Below are 17,533 nucleotides of genomic sequence, written 5' to 3'. Positions count from 1 at the left end.
GTATAGCTTCCACAATTTCCTTGTAATCCCCTGGCAACCAGTATTAGTTGCCACTATTTGCCAGGGTGATGGAAGTTGCACTGGAGGGTGCTGTACTTTACCTCTCTGTACCTCTTTCACAGCCCTACTTCATAGGCAGAACTCCCCCACACTAGCATGCAAACACAAACCTTGCAGTATATCAATCCTGAGTATGTATTCCCTGATCAGTGAGATGTACACAGCATCTTCCCTTGGCGGGGAGCCTACCAATCCTTAAAATTAACTTCACCTTGCTTACTTTAAGGGATCGCCCACCATACCCATCTATAGCAGCAATCAGCCCCTTGAATATTGATGGATTCCCATATTATCAATGTACATTCAGATCCTGTATCTACCAAGGCAATCATCTTTTGTGTGTTCCACAGAGACCAGTATACAGCGAGCTCAACATGGGGCCTCTAGTCAACAGAGACAGTTCACATTTCCTCTGTCCCTTGCCCCTACCCCTTAGGCTTGGGCCCAAAGGAACGTAAAATCTGTCTCGTCTTTCTCTGGAGGAGCACTCAGCTCTACTTGGGGTGAGCAAAAGAGGCCCCCCATAGAGGATGATTTCATGAATCCCTTCAGCTTTGGTTCTGTCTACACTCCCCCCAAAGGAGTTCATCCCCTTATCAGCCATGCCTCCAGTCACTTTTCTGGCAGGGGCTAGAACTGTTTCTCTTTGGGCAGCTATTGCCACAATTTAAGCAATGTCACATTCGGCTACTTATCTATTTTGGGGGGATCGACCCCTGCCTTAGTTAGGTCCACCCACAGGTGTTTTCTAGTAAGTTTCACTGGTTCATTCTGATCTCCCTTTTCCCCTCTTTTCCCTTTTGGTGCGACTTCCTTTACCTTGTGAATCCCTTTCTTTTGTCATGTAATTCCTGTTTCCCCTAGATCAGCTATGGCTTGTGCCGCCCTTTGAACTGATTGCCCTACTAAGGGTGACAGAACAGATACCAATGTTCCATAGCAGCTAGTGGGAGCTGTCTTTCATTCATCCAGCAAATTGCACCAAGTCTGGACCACAGAAGGGGTCTTGGTAAATAGCATGTCTCATATGCAATTCCCTAAGGAATTCTTGCACCTCCTCCACAGTAGACCACCAAGGGGGCACACCCGGGATGCTCCCTTCATCAAGCTATGCAGCACAGCAGCCTGCCATGATCCAAGTCAACAAGGAGGCATTTTCATCATATTGCCCTGATCTATAAATGTGCTGCCAGAGTGAGGGATGATTGGTGACCAATGCCATGTTTGCCATCTCCTCCCCTGACAATATTATGCCATTGGCCCCTGTATCCCACAGAGCAGCCACTCAGGAATGCTTTCTCTCCCTCTCTGCTGAAACTTAGTAGCCAGTTCTACCAGCTCCTCCACAGTATACAGGCAGGAACTTACATGCATATATTTTAGCAGAGGAGGTAAATCTTGGGTGTTTTGTCCTTCTGGCTGTTCTTGCCTAGTCTTAAGCTTTTATATTATTACTGGTCTAGCCTGAAGGCTTCCTACTTCCTTGATTACCTCTGCCTGGAATTTCTCATCTTCTTTATCTGAGGTATTGGTGTCAGAAGTGGTGCCACCTATGCCAATTCGCATAGTGTTTGCCTATTCTAAAGAACTCACCTCATATTTCAATAGGTAGAGACGTCGGTTTATTAGACTTAAAGGCGTCACTGACAGCAGCCGGCCCGCCACCTATGCCAATTCGCATAGTGTTTGCCTATTCTAAAGAACTCACCTCGTATTTCAATAGGTAGAGACGTCGGTTTATTAGACTTAAAGGCGTCACTGACAGCAGCCGGCCAGCTAGATATCCACCCCACCACAGGGTACATATAACAGTTATATAGTAAACAGATCAAAGTAGGGTTATAAATCATTTGCAAGCTTACACAAAGACTCTCACCCAACTCACATAAATCAGAGCATGCAGGAGATCTGGCTGAGTAAATAAGGATCTACTCACTACTCTCCTGGCACCAGAGTACTTTAGCGCCAGCATGCTAATTCATTTACTTAGGGTCCCTGCTTCCTCCACTCTTCCTTTTGTCTTAAAGGGGATGTGCCTTTCCTTGGGTAACTATCTTGGCTAGGGGGAGGGAAAACTCTGGTACGCATGAGGAGGAAGAATAGGGCTATGTCTAACATTTACCCCACAACAACACAAGCAATTACAAGAGTGGAAGTGCATAGGGGGACTAGAGGAAGAAACCCGTTACTCTGCAGCATGCCATGGCATTGGTCTGTATATTTTATGATGAAGGATGGAGAGCCACAATTAATCCAGTAAATTAGGTAAGTGGAGATTGGTTAAGAGAGCTTCTACTGGGCTGGCCAGTTATCTCAGTTGGTTAGAGCACAGCCTTTTAACACCAAGGTCAAGGGATTGTATCCCCATACCAGCCAGCCACCAAAAGGAAAAAAAGAGAGAGAGAAAGAGAAAGCTTCTATTATATATAATTTTATTCCAACTGATAATGAAACTATTGTCAATGTTCTGAAATCTCCCATAATCAAATCATCTAGATCTAGAGTTCATGGTCATGTCAGGCCATGTGTTTATGATACCTATTCAAAGAAAAAAAGAAAAAAAAGAAAATGGCAGTTGCATCCATCAGTACAGTTGGTAAGACAGTAATACCCAAATATTTTTTATAACCAATGTTTAAGAGTACACATAGGTTTGTACTCATTGTTTCCCAAGCAACTGATTTTCTGTGCAAACATTTGCATTTCTCTCTCTACAAGCTTGCTTCAATTATATTTTCTTTTGGAGATTTATTTCAAAAGAGGGATAAAGCCTTCCACATTAGTCTAGATTCTGTCCTAGTGAAGAGGCAAACCCTGTGGAGAAATCTATTTTGCAGATTTGCCCAGCTCAGCAGAACTCAGCTACCTTCCTTGCAGAGTGAAAAAGCCAAACCAGAGATGAATATATGGTATGCATGGTTGATGATGTGTCCAGCTTCCAAGCCAGGCCATGCAGACACCTTGGCAGGAGTTTCAGAAACAGCAACTGAGCACTTGGAGAGCTAGACCTTATTTTCAGTTGCTGATTTCCTCTGGCTTATTTTTTCCCCTTTTACATGTTTCCCCTGTAATCTCCATGCATAATATTATGATAATTATCATGCCTATTAAGTATTTTTAATTTTTAAGAACTATTTTTAAAATCCTATATCTTTCCATTGAAAAACACACATATACTCAAAATATGACTGTAAATATTGGTGTGAGAGAAATATTTACCAAAAACAGATTTTCTAAAATCAGTGTACCAAAATATTATGCTCATTCAGGCATGTTTTTATAATAGATCACTACTTGAAAATTATCATCTGATCATTGATTTGGAAGATTTCATGTAATACTAGTATCCTCTTCCCTTATACGATTATAAATATAATTTGAGTAACTGAATTGTTTTTTATTCAGAGCAAAGCAAGGGGAGATATCCCCATTATTCAAATGTAAGACCTGACTAGTTCAAGGCAGACTATGTAGTCATAAAGAGCAAACACTTTAAAATCAGACCTGAGTTGAAAGTTTCACTCTTCCACATTTGAACTGTGCAAGTTTGGGCAGGTTACTAAACCTGTCTGAGATTCACTTTTTTTTCAGTAATGTGTACATAATAATACCCACCTCAGGGAGCTGTTGCAACTTGTTGAAAGAGATGCTTACTGACAGTCAATCAGTGGGGACTGCTTTTTATTATAATTACCTCCTAAAGTCCCTTTTCCTGCTTTTTTTTTTTCATCCTCACTCAAGATATGACTGAATGGAAAATAAGCTTTGATTCTTACAATAGTCATTGATTTTAGAAATTTGATATTGTGCTTAATCTAAAATTATGCTGGTGATTTGAACTATCACATTGAATAGTTGCCATCCTCCATCTCAATATTTTTGAATGGTAATATTCAGTGTATATTCTTTGCCTCCTGAAATATTGCTCATACTAATATTATACTTTCTGTACTCCAGTTTTCCAGTTCTTTCTTTAACTGCCTACTCTTTTTCATCCTTCAACGATGGTTTTCTCATCGATCACAGGAAGTTTATTAACCACAGTTGATATAACTTGGTTTTCTAAGCTAGCCAGTACTGCAGTTGGTTTTAACAGATGCTTCAAAATGTAAGCCTTACTTCCACCTGCACTAGGCTCATTGCTCTGCCATGTATCTTACCCAAGGAGAAGGCAGAACTATTCCCAAATGTTGTTAAAATCATCAGCTTTCAGTCATGCCATCAGCATTGATTTAGTGTCCATGAGGTGCCAGGTACTGTGCTAGGGACTGCCAGGTCTTAGGTAAAAAGGATACAATCCCTGCCCTTAAATCAGTCACCACCAAGTAAAAGAGAAGAAAACCAATAGCAATATAATGCATGTTCTATGGGTATGCACAAGATGTTAAGAGAATGTGAAGATGTCCACTGGAGCCTGGGGAACTCAAGGCAATGATCGTAACAGCCATGGTCTTGAAAGTGTTCAGGAGGTGGCGCAGGTTAGAGAGAGCACAGCACATCCTAGTGGGCAAATGTGGCTGAAGCACAGAGTGTGTGTAAGGACTTGGTAGGAGGTGAGCTAGAAAGGTACACTGGGACCAGATCATCATGGGCCTTGTAGGCCAAGTTAGGAAATTTGGATTTTACTCCAAGAGCCAAGGAAGAGCCATTAAAAGACTTAAAGCAGGGGAGTGAAGCCATAGTATTTGCTTAGTGACCACTGGTTGTAATCATTTTACTAAAGTGTTGAACGAGGCATTCAAGGGAGTCTGAATGAACTCTGTCTCTAGCCCAGGCTGAGGGAAGCAGGAGAATGAAATGACCAAGAGCACAGGACTGGCTTCACACTGACAAGCTGGGAAACTTAGGCAAGTTAACTTCTCTAAGCATCAGTTTCCTCATCTGTAAATGTCCTTTTAATGCCTACTTTACATGGCTGTTTTAAGGATCAAAGGAGGTAGTATATTTAAGCATGTAGCAATAATGTTTGCACCTAATAAAGCCCAGTGAATGCTATCAGCAGTTATTATTAGGATGTCTTAAAAATTAATTTTAGCTTTATTTAACAATGGCCAGATCTTTGGAACACTCAGGTGGTAGGCACTTTCCCCCCGCCCTAGATCATCACCATTCTGCCTTCAGGAGCTTTTGCATGTGCCGTCTTTTATTATGGTTCCTGAATGGGTCCAAGACTACAGAGCAGTGACTGCTACCCAATCCTCAGGCCCACAAAGATGCAGATAACCCTCTTGAAATAAAATCTATTGTTTTGCTTTAATTGCATCTGGGTCCAATGTAAATGAAGAGGGAAGAGTTTGGAGATATGGCAAGGGCCTGAAAAAGAACCTTGAAGCAAAGCAGTAGAGACTTTGGGATTTGTGAGAAGAGAGGGAGGTTTCCAAATCTACCCCATGTAGTTTCCAAGAGTCTGTTTTGTATTACCTACCGCCTTTATGTAAATCAAATATACAGTTGTTAATGATTTTTCTCTTGATTTAGAGCATCTTACTTCGAATATATAGCATGTTTTTAGAGACCGTAAATTTAGTACTTTACCTTTATGGGTTCTAATCAGTACAGAGAAACATTTCCAGGCTGCAGCTTGTACCATCCTGGGCAAATTACCTTTATGTACTTCCAAGTAGAGTTTTATGCAAACATAGCTCATTGCAAAGTTAAATCTATCCTTCAAAGATTTGGACTTTCAAGTGTGTGTGTGTGTGTGTGTGTGTGTCTGTGTGTCTGTGTCTGTGTGTGTGTGTGTGTGTGTGTCTGTGTGTCTGTGTGTGTGTCTGTGTGTGTGTGTGTTGCTGTGTGTCTGTGTGTGTGTCTGTGTGTGTGTGTGTTGTTTTTCCCCAGTTCATTAGTGTTAAGCAGAGCTAAGTAATTTGCAGTAGCTGTTTTTCCTAAAACCTAGATTGGGGTAGTGGAGATTCCCCATTACAAGTTCGCAAGAATGATCCTGGCTGTGGTAGGATCAGTGGAAGGGGGTTGTGAGCAAAAGCTGGCTGAAAGGACTTATGGTAGAAAAAAAGAGTACTCTTTCTTTTTTTTTATACTTGATCTCTCAAAATAATGGCTCTCAAACTTAAATGTTCATCAGAATCACCCAGAGGGTGATTGTTAAAACACAGATGACTGGGCCCCTCTCCCAGAGTTTCAGATTCCTACAGGTCTGGCAGGGCACAGAGAATTTGCATTTTTAAAAAGTTACCAGATGATGCCAAAGCTGCTGGTCCTAGAGCTACACTTCAAGAAGCGCCATCACAAAGGGACCCGGCTTTGATAAATTATCACTTACATAAAGAAACTGGAATGCTACTCTTAAACACACAACTACTCTTTGGAACTTTCTTAGTACATTGTTTTGGCATGACCAGGTAAAATGACCACACAACAGTAAAGAAGCTGTAAAGAGTTTTCTAGTTTATTTTCTCAGGCCTGTCCAACTCCAAGAAATATAACTGTACTCTAAAATTAATTCCATCACTTTTAGTTGAAGTGAACCTTGATTGACCCACACATGTACGCCTTCCAAAGGCTGTCTACCAAACCCAAGCTTCCTATTTGGCCACAGAAGCAGCTGCCATTATAGATTCAAGCAGACAGTGCTCATTTTGTTAAACAGGAAGCACTCAAGAAGCCTGAAAATAACATTGCAAATAAGTAATGCAGCAATTTTGCATCTGTTCTGTGGTTCCATTAATTTTCTTAACTAGAGCTGAGCAGAACAAACAAGTAGGTTGGCCCCTTTCATGTCTTTTACTAATAGTTGTAAACCTTCTGTTGTGACATAAAAGCTGTTTATAATATCATTAACATCTGTTTAGGCTTGCTTTGAAACTTACTGGTGATTCTGCATTTTTCCTTCTCGGAAAGTTTTCTGTTCTGGTTAAGGGCTGCTTTCGAATCTTTCTAGGCTGGAGCAGCCTCAAGGAGAGAGGATCTTGGAGTGCTTCCACCTCCAAAATGGTCTGAGCATCTCTTTCTAAATGGCAGTTATTACCCTCCTCCTAAGCTGCAGGGCCTTGCAAGGATGCCAGTTGGGCTAAAGCCCAAGAAGGCAGATGGAATTGGAAGTTCAGGCTGAAGCTGACTCCACATTCTTGCAACAGTGGAGGGAGGAAGCTCTAGGTTTGTTGGCCCCACAATGGCAGCCGGATCACATTTTCACACTTTGAATAAGCCAGATTGGGTTTGCATGCCCTGCCTTAGAGAGAAATAGTAGACCTTGGCATAGCAGGGAAACTGACTCACAAAGCTCTCTTAGAGATCTCTTCCCGGGAACCAACGACCGTGCTAACATTTATTCATCCTGTTGCTCATTTGTTCAAGCATTTACTGAATTCTCCTTGGTGCCAGCCATAGTTCTAGCCTGTGGGGTTATAAAAATAAAAATCTGTTTTCAAAGTGATCCTATTCTAATGAAGGAGACAAGGAGAGAGATCCTTAAGACATAGAGTGAAAACATAGACTTCACATAGAACGTGCAGTCTCAAGGGGAGCAAAAATTGGTTTGGGGAGAACAAATAATCTTAGATATTACATTACAATGGTCTGTGCCCTGCAAAGCTCAACCCTACCTGACTGAATCTTATTCCTTAATATTTAATTTCTCTCATTAGGGAGAATTTAAAATTAATTTAACTTTTCTCTTAGTGGGGAACAAGAAGGAAAATAAAAAGTTGAGAAATACTAGAAGAATTCACAGGAGCTGTAGGATATCCAGCTGAGGAGCCAGGAAGGCTTCCTGAAAGATAAGACATCTGATCCAAGTATTGAAGTAAGAATAGAAATTCTCAGGGGCCGGCCTGGTGGCGCACTGGATAGTGCGCCGCTTGGGAAGCGCGGCGGCGCTCCCGTCCGAGGGTTCGGATCCCACATACAGACCGGCTCCCGCTCACTGGCTGAGCGAGGCGTGGGAGCAACACCGAGGCTTGCGATCCCGTTGCCGGTCCCCGGTCTGGTCCGGGGGCAACACTAGGGTTGCGATCTGTTGCCGGACACGGAAAAAAGACAAAAGACAAAAAAAAAAAAGAATAGAAATTCTCCAGGGGAACAAATGGAAGAAAGATGTTTGTGGACAGGGAGTAACATGTGCAAGTGTTAAAGATGTTAGAAAAGTGCTTTTTAAGCAGCTGCAGTGGTTTGATGAGGAGAGAATTTAGGAGATTGGATTGGGTTGGGGGAGGATGTGTGACCCTCTGGAGAGAGAGGCTCCAGCTCAGCTCTTACAAAGGGGTTATATTTCATTGTTAAGGAATTGGGGAACCAATGAAAAGCTTCCAATAAAATAGTAACATTCAGATTTGTGTTTTAAAAGTATTCTGGGAAGAAAAGGGAAGGAATTATGTGTTGGCAGCACTGGTAAAAATAGATGTGGGTGGGGAGGGCAAAGGCTGAATCCCAAGTAGGAAAACCATTTAGGAAGAAACCATTGCTATGGGCCGGCCCGGTGGCGCACTGCTACAGTGCGCCGCTTGAGAGCAGAACGGCGCTCCCGCCGAGGGTTCGGATCCCACATACAGACCGGTTCCCGCTCACTGGCTGAGCGAGGTGCGGGCGCAGCGCCGAGGGTTGCGATCCCGTTGCCGGTCCCGGTCTGGTACGAGCGCGACACTGAGGGTTGTGATCCGTTGCCAGACATGAAAAAAAGACAAAAAAAAAAGGAAAAAAAAGAAACCATTGCTATGAAAAACTGGGCAGAGTCAAAATGGGGACCTCCTTGTGAGCGAGTGACAGTGGGATGCCCTGGGAACCTTGCCTTGTGGGCAGACGGGCCATATGGTCTGGATAACACTGTGCGCAGGCAGCTGCCACCGCCATCATCTATGTAAAGAAAGAAGCCAGACTAATTAAATGTCTGTTTACTCAGGTGTCCACATGGGGTTTTCTAAGGAAATTAATATTATTTTCTTTTTAAAAACTTGTTATGAAATTCCAAATACATATAAAAATAAAGAAAAATAGTGTAATGGATCATCATGCATCACTCAGTGTCAAGATTATGACCAATCTTGCTTCATTTATATTCCCAGTCTAGTCTCTTCACCCACCCACACACTGGATTATTTTGAACAAATTTCAAGTATCATGTCATTTCATATTGTAAATATTGCTAATGTATCCTTAAATGATACTCTTTTAAAACACGTAACCAGGGCTGGCCCGTGGCTCACTCGGAAGAGTGTGGTGCTGATAACACCAAGGCCATGGGTTCGGATCCCATATAGGGATGGCTGGTTAGCTCACTGGGTGAGCGTGGTGCTGACAACACCAAGTCAAGGGTTAAGATCCCCTTACTTATCTTTAAAAAAAAAAATAATAAATAAATAAATAAAATAAAACACATAACTAAATAACATCATTACATTTTTTAAAATTAGCAATAAGTCTTAATATCATCAAATATTCACTTAATGCTTACATTTCCTTGATTTTCATATGTAAGTACATATAAAAAGGCAGATAGATGTATAGATACATAGATGGGTAGATAGATACATACACACATAGATGATAGATAGATGACAGATAGATATAGGTAGGTAGATGGATGGATGGATAGATAGACAGACAGACAGAGAGATTGATAGCTTTTTTTAAAAACAGTTGGTTTGTTTGAATTAGGATCCCAAAAGATCTACTCATTGCTCTTGCTTATAACATCTCTTAAATCTCCCTTTCTCTTTTTTGTTTCTGGCAATTTATTTGGTGAAAAAATCAGAAATCAGCTTTCATTTCTGTCATAATCTCAATACAGCATCACTTCATCCTGTTTCCTCCCACAAGGTGGTCCTTCTGAGTTACAATACTGCCGTTTTTTTAATTTGTATCTCCATCACTATCTAAACCATAACAATTGCCTTCTAGTTATAACAAGGCCTCAGATGCCTATTTAAAAATGTTCCCACCTAAGACAGCCTGAAACTGACTGTCCTAAACCCATTTACTCCATCCCTGGTTTTATTTTGTCATATTTGTGATGCAAGGTACAGAATTTTCCAAACATAACAGTGTTCATTCTGGATTGCTTGAAAAATGGGCCATCTAGAGCCAGGTCTTCCCCTTCTTCCACCAAGTGTGACTGTGCCCAAACTCATCTTTGCATGGACCAGTACTTGTTTTCATATGGACTGAAGTTTCAACTGAAACCTCCCACAGGTTCCTGAGTCTCCAGGTGCTGGTCGACTTTCATTTTCCCTAAGTCCCATAAAGAGTTGATGCCCAAACCTAGAATGCTCTGTGCCCATGGACAAACTTGTGCTCATGCTTGCCCTATATGGAGAGCATTTAAGGGTCGAGGTTTTTCCAATGGCATACACACCCACACTGAATGGCCAACAGAGTGCCCAACAGAACTCAAATTTAACTATGCCAGGGGTTGCTCAAATGACTCATCCAGAATTTTATCCAGAATATAGCTGGTGGTGCAGGCTGCAAAGTACATGCAGTCTGTCCAATAATACCTCATTCATTTAGGTCAAAGTCATCCCTGAAGAGTGACAAAATATCATACTGTAGGAAAATTTAGATCTTTGACCTTTACCTAATATTTGATCACCTTGTATCCTGATGTTTCTCTTAGGAGCCCTTAGCAGGTCATCACCAACCTATTGATCACAACTTAAGCAGCAGCCTGGAAGAAGTTTGTGAACCATCAAACAGAGCTATTTTAGGCCTGATGTAGAGGGTTCTCAACTGCTAATATAAATTTGAGTCTAATATTGAAGATGATTTTTATACCCTAAGATGTTGATTTAAACACTGCCATTTGTAGTAGATGGTCTTTAATTCTCAATGTATGGAGCTTATTAGGAGTAGAGCACTCAAGAAGTGGAGGTGATGGCCACATTCCAGAACTCCCAATCTATGGCAGAAGTGAATAAAGTGCTGGCAAGAGAGGGCACATTGCTTCCATGTTGCTTTATACACCTCTTTTTATGTTCACCCAAATTTTCACTACACACAAAGACAACTGAATTAACTTGAGCTTTTCCTCCTTATTTTAGGGTTTCATAGCATAAATGAACAGCTGCTCATTGCAGAAGTGTGGCCCTGTTAATGTTCTGCTATGTTATAGCCTGACTATAAAAGCTGACTGTTTTATTAAAATAGCTACTGGACCATTTCATTGCATCCTTAGGTACAGAAATGAAACAGCTCCTTAACCATTCACAGCTCCTGGACCCAAGAAGTAAAACAAGAAATGCTCAAGAACTTTAAGCATGTCATAAGCAAACAAAACCCTTTGAATTCTGAGACTTCATGTTTACAACCCTGACATGGTCACAACACCCACTATGCTGAAAGTGGCCCATGACATCTTTCTGGCCAATGCTTTAGGCAGATCTCATTCACAAATGTCTTTCTTCATGTTCGATAGCCAAAATTAGTTCATGACAATGTGACAGCCTGGTATATGCTATTGAAACATAGCTTACAATGGCTTTTACTCTCAAGAGAAGAGATGGTCATTCAAATCTCTGCTTTAATATCCATGAATTCATTGATAGGACTCACATTTGAAGACATAGTCAGTGGAATATGTATGGGATTCTAGATCTCCTGCTGTTGTCTTTGAATCATATATGTTATCATTTGCTTTAATCATTAGTGTATTACTCTATTTTCTGTTATTTATAACAATACTTGAAACTGAGTAATTCATAAGAAAATGAAATAGAATTTATTTCTTACAATTTTGAAAGCTGGGAAGTCCATGGTCCAGGAAACACATCTGGTGAGAGCCTTGTTCTTGGTGGGAAGTTTCTACAAAGTCCTGTGGTGATGCAGTCAAGAGCAAGAGAGTTAACATGCTCACTTGCTCTCCTTATAAAGCCATCAGAACCATTCCCTGATAACCTTTAAACCATTAACTCATCACTCCATGAATGGATTAATTTAATTCACGAGGGCACAGTCTTCACAATCTAATCACCTCCTAAAGGCCTACCTTTCAAATACCATAATCAGATTTCCCACCTCTCAACACTGTTACTATGGGGGTCAAGCCTCAGTGAATTTTGGTGAGAAATTTGTGAATATTAAATCCGCAGCACTTAGCAAAATCAGCTTTTCTATATTGAACGTTATCTTGCATGTAAAGCTTGAAAATGGAAATCACATTGCCCACTCTCTTCTTTATTAACTGAGTGACTCTACAGCACTTAGCAAAATCAGCTTTTCTATATTGAACGTTATCTTGTATGTAAAGCTTGAAAATGGAAATCACATTGCCCACTCTCTTCTTTATTAACTGAGTGACTCTCTCCTCCCATATTACCTACTCAGCCATAGGTTTATTCCACAGGTATTTATCTACGTTTACAAAATGCCAGGCAAACACAGTCTAAAGGGCCCAGTTGGGATGACTCAAATTTAAAACATAAGTCATTAGGCATTGTTCCCCTTCCTTGGCATAGATGACAACTATATCCCTATATTAGAATGTAAGAGTCTATTAAGAAAGTGCAACTTCCCAAAATAATTATTGCCCGAGACATTATGCTTTGATAATGTTTTGAATGTCCTGCTTTATGTATGAATATATGTGTCTTATTTTTCTTTTTCTGAAGAAATCAATTATGACTACTTGACATTTATTGCAGATGAGCAAGAAAGTTCCGGAGCAATTATTTACACTGTGGAGCTTAAGCGCTATGGGGGGCCCCTTGGCATCACAATTTCAGGAACTGAAGAGCCGTTTGATCCTATAATCATCTCAAGCCTCACTAAAGGGGGATTAGCTGAAAGGTAAAATTTGAAGGAATTGCTGTAATTACCTGCATCTGAGACGAGCTGCCTTCTTCATAGCCACATGAAAACATGCTCTTCTCTTCTGTTTGGTTATCTGTTGATTTTTTCAAATCTGCACAAGGGATTGATTTAAGGGCTTGAGAATTCTCAGGCAGTGCTCCGACTTGACTTTGAGGGGCAACTTATAGGCAGTAAAAGATGTCATTGATGTTACTCTCGAGAAATGTATAAACTGACCACAGTCGACTGGAGGTAGATTTATATTATATCCATTTTGAGAGGAAAGACTAAAGTTCAGGGAGGTTAAAAGGCTTGTCCAATTCAATTCAGCAAACATTTACTGAGCCTCTGTTACTTGACAGGTGCTGGGCTCAGCTGCTGTGTTTTCAGGAGAGGATGATACAGGCTTCAACTTCAAAGATTTTGAGAAACACAGTGTAGTGACCCATCATAATAATATCTTATAATTTGGAATGCCCATTTGTTCCTTTGGCTATGATGCATGCACCCCCATCCTCTGCCCACCCTCTGCCTATTGCGTTTCTTTGAGACATGTCATCAGGCATATAACAAACCCTATAACCAGATCTGTCCTCCAGTAACCTAGCTTAGGAATGCACAAACATTGTTCATGCTGACACTTGAAGATAATGGTTTGCAAAATAAAAATGTAGCACTGCAAAATTTTGGAGCTGCAAGGAACCTTTGAAATCAGCTCATCCAATATCTTCATCTATCAGTTGAGGGGACTGAGGCAGCTCAGAAAGAGTTACTCTGCTGGAATTTAATATTCTGATATTAGTGGAGACACCTATGATATGATATTCTTCAGGTGCCCTCCTGTCCTAGGTATCTGTGTTAGAGAGACAAAGAAAAGATTAACATTGATCTGACTCAGCAGTCTACTGGTAAAGTGTCTATGGCTTATAACACGGATCATTCATAGAGACTCTTAATGAAAGAATAAAGAGATCTTTTTTTTTTCCAGGAAAAAAACTCCTTGAGAGTAGGTGCATTGGCAGACTTGTTAAGCAACCCCCTCATAACCTGCATGACTCTGTGTCACCTCTGTTGTCCCATTGCTGCAGCCCAACACAGCTGCCACTATCCCAGAAGCAAGCTGCAGTCAGAGTGCTCAGCACAAGCAGCCCTGTGAGATGGGTCAGTTCCTTTGCTCACTGCATTTGAAGTGAGCTGGTATAACAGGAGGCTAGCACCGGGGATTCAGACTTACAGCTTCAGCCCAGGTGTAGAGATCTCAGTTTTTATACCATCCCTGAGCTTCCCTGCTGTGAGTCTACTCCTTCCCCTCCCAGTGCTTCCAAACATAGATGTGGCCAATGTCAGAACTGCAAATCCAACCTGCTAGTTCTGAATTGGGTGAGGATGGGAAGAGAAGGGAAAAGTTCAAAGGTTTATTAGTTTATTGATCAATAAATTAATTTATTTTATTTTTCCACACTTTAAGCAGTGTGCTAGGTCCTTTACATATGTTTTCCTATTTAATCCTCAGAGCTTCCCTATGAGATGACCATCCCCATTGTAGAGATGAGGAAACTGACACCCAGAGAGATTAAAATAAGGTACCCAGGTCACACAGCTGGTGGGTGGCAAATTGGATTCAAACTTAGCGCTAATTTATTCTTGTGTTCAGCCTTTTTCAATCCCTGGAATTGTCAATAGGGGAAACCCTGCCACACCAGGGTCTGGCTATGTCCCCATCTCTCTGAACCTCACTTCTGGTGATCTGGGTACTGACTGTGTTAAATATTTTAAATCTGTAGAAAGAACGTTCCATGCTATCCATCACTATGTTTGTTTTTCAATTCCTTGAGACTTTTAAGAAGGTTACCAAATGACTCAGCTTTCTTGGAATTTAAAAAGCACACAAGTCCATTTTAAAAACTAATTAAAACAATTTTTCTAATTTTATTGGAAACTAAAAAGTAATTCACAACAGATGCGGTTATCTTATAACACTGCCCAGGAGAAAGCTAAAAGAAGTGACTTCTGGAGACCCTTGCCAAGTCTTTTATTATTATGAATGTATAAAGCATGTCAGGGAATTTATATTCAATAGCTTGCAGGATTATTTTTACCTTCTCTATTTCTATTTGTTGTTTCAGAACTGGCGCAATCCACATAGGAGACCGAATACTAGCCATCAACAGCAGCAGCTTGAAAGGGAAGCCTCTGAGTGAAGCCATCCATTTGTTACAGATGGCGGGAGAGACTGTCACCTTGAAAATTAAGAAACAGACAGATGGTGAGTAGGTCGAGAGCCACAATTAAGGATTTCCAGTGCATTTCCTTTCCTAAAGGAATGTGCTAGTGTCTATGTGTGTATTTCTAGGGAAATGACTCGCCAGCCACAGAACACTTGAGCATCTTTTTATTTAAATATACTTTGATACTTAAATTCTTTTCCTGTCTTTAAAGCCCAGTCAGCATCAAGCCCCAAGAAGTTCCCCATTCCCAGCCATTTGAGTGACCTGGGAGATGTGGAGGAGGACTCCTCTCCAGCACAGAAGCCAGGCAAGCTCTCTGACATGTACCCCTCCACAGTGCCCAGTGTGGACAGCGCTGTGGACTCATGGGATGGGTCTGGAGTAGAAGCCAGCTATGGGAATCAAGGTACGTCCTTGCTTTGGCCACCAAAGACTTGTCATTGTTGGAGCCCATGTTTCTCAAAGATTCACCCTCTGCTCCATGAGAATATCTTTATTTAATTAACTTGTGCCTGCTTCGACGAGAGCATACTGAGCACATTGAAATCATTCAGTCAGCTGGCCTTGCATGTCCTTCTTGTTAGTGCTGGTAAGTCATGAACATTTATCAAACACTAACAGGCCCCCATTAGATTTACTAATGACCAAGTGTTCAATACAGAGCTGTCCTTCAAGCTTAGATTAACATGAGGCAAACCATACAATAAAGTGGTTCACTGAGGACAGGCCCAATTGTCTTATTTTTTAGCAAGCTTTCTGCAAAGATGGATTGGGGAGTTCTGAAAATGTGCATAAGAGATTAGCCAATGATTTGTGACCCCATTTATTCCTGCCCACTCCTGACTTAAATAGAAACTTGTAGGGGTTTCCTTGAACACTCATTATTAGAGATCTGTAATCACAATATATGAAAGTATATAGTAGATTTTTCTTCACAGATGTCATCTTTATGTGAAGTAATATAGCCAACATTAAAAGTTAAACCCCACTCACAGAATATAAACACACAAAAAGTGTCAGCTGAATACAGAATATAAACTAAAAGCTTCTTTTTTAAAATTTTATTTTCTAATTTACACGTAATAATTGTACATGTTTATGGGGTACGTTGTGATGTTTTGATACATGTATACATTGTATAATGATCAAATCAGGGTAATTAGCATGTTCATCACCTCAAACATTTTTTGTCTTTTTGTGGTGAGAACATTTAGAATCCTCTCTTCTAGCTATTTTGAAATATACAATACATTATGGGAAGCTATAGTACCCCACTATGCAATAGAACACCAGAATTTTTTCCTCTTATCTAACTTTAAGTTTGGGGCCACCCCGTGGCTCACTTGGGAGAGCGTGGTGCTGACAACACCAAGTCAAGGGTTAAGATCCCCTTACCCATCATCTTTTAAAAAATAAATAAATATATAACTTTAACTTTGTACTTGTTGACCAACCTCTCTCCATCCCCCTTCTCCCCTACCATCCCCAGCCTCTAGTAACCCCTATTCTACTCTCTACTTCTGTGAATCAACTTTTTTAGACTCCACATATGAGTGAGATCATGTAGTATTTGTCTTCCACATCTGACTTATTTCACTTAACACAATGTTCTCCAGGTTCATCTATGTTGTTACAAATGACAGGATTTCATTATTTTTATGGCTGAATAGTATTCCATTGTGTATATATACCACATTTTCTTTATCCATTCATTCATTGATAGACAACTAGGTTGATTCCTTATCTTGGCTATTGTGAATAGTACTGCAAGACACATGGGGGTGCAGATATCTCTTCAACATACTGATTCCATTTCCTTTGGATATATATTCAGTATTGGGACTGCTGGATCATATGGTAGTTCTACTTTTAATTATTTGAGGAACCTCCATACTGTTTTCCATAATGTCTGCACTAATTTACATTCCCACCAACAGTGTGTAAGTGTTCCCTTTTCTCTACATCCTCAACACTTGTTATCTTTAGTCTTTTTGGTCATAGCCAAAATATTCAGCATCACTAATCATCAGAGAAATACAAGTCAGAACCATAATGATATATCACCTCAATCCAGTTTAGTTAATGAGTGAGGTGATATCTCACTATGGTTTTGATTTGCATTTCTCTGATGATTAGTGATATTGAGCATTTTTTCATATACCTGTTGGCTATTTGAGAAATTTCCATTTCTTCTTTTGAGAAATGTCCATTCAGGTCTTTTACCCATTTTTATTTTTTAAAAACACAGTCTAATGTGATTTTTTTAATTAATTAATTAATTATTTTTGGTGGCTGGCCAGTGTGGGGAACCAAATCCTTGACCTTGGTGTTAAAAGGCCATACTCTAACCAACTGAGCTAACTGGCCTGACTACCCATTTTTTAATGGAATTATTTGGGGTTTTTTGCTGTTGAGTTGTATGAGTTTTTTATATGTTGTGGATATTAATCCTTTGTCACATGTGTAGTTTGCAAATGTGTTTTCCCATTCTGTAGGTTGTCTTTTAA

At 40.5% G+C, this 17,533-nt stretch overlaps 1 protein-coding gene across 3 annotated transcripts in view; it reads left to right on the top strand.

Annotated features, from left to right (window-relative positions):
* GRIP1 (glutamate receptor interacting protein 1) overlaps nt 1-17,533 on the top strand; it is a 110,735-nt gene that overhangs the window by 48,682 nt on the left and 44,520 nt on the right. For all 3 annotated transcript variants that reach the window (XM_008589762.1, XM_008589761.1, XM_008589764.1), the window contains 3 exons: nt 12,651-12,795; nt 14,925-15,064; nt 15,238-15,432. In XM_008589762.1, the coding sequence (XP_008587984.1) occupies nt 12,651-12,795; nt 14,925-15,064; nt 15,238-15,432 (480 nt within the window). The remainder of the gene's footprint in view (nt 1-12,650; nt 12,796-14,924; nt 15,065-15,237; nt 15,433-17,533) is intronic.

The sequence above is a fragment of the Galeopterus variegatus genome, unplaced genomic scaffold (genome assembly GCF_000696425.1).
Source record: "Galeopterus variegatus unplaced genomic scaffold, G_variegatus-3.0.2 Scaffold5641, whole genome shotgun sequence".
Lineage (NCBI taxonomy): Eukaryota > Metazoa > Chordata > Mammalia > Dermoptera > Cynocephalidae > Galeopterus > Galeopterus variegatus.
The sequence above is the reverse complement of the archived record's forward strand: the minus strand, read 5'-3'. Positions and strand labels throughout refer to the sequence as shown.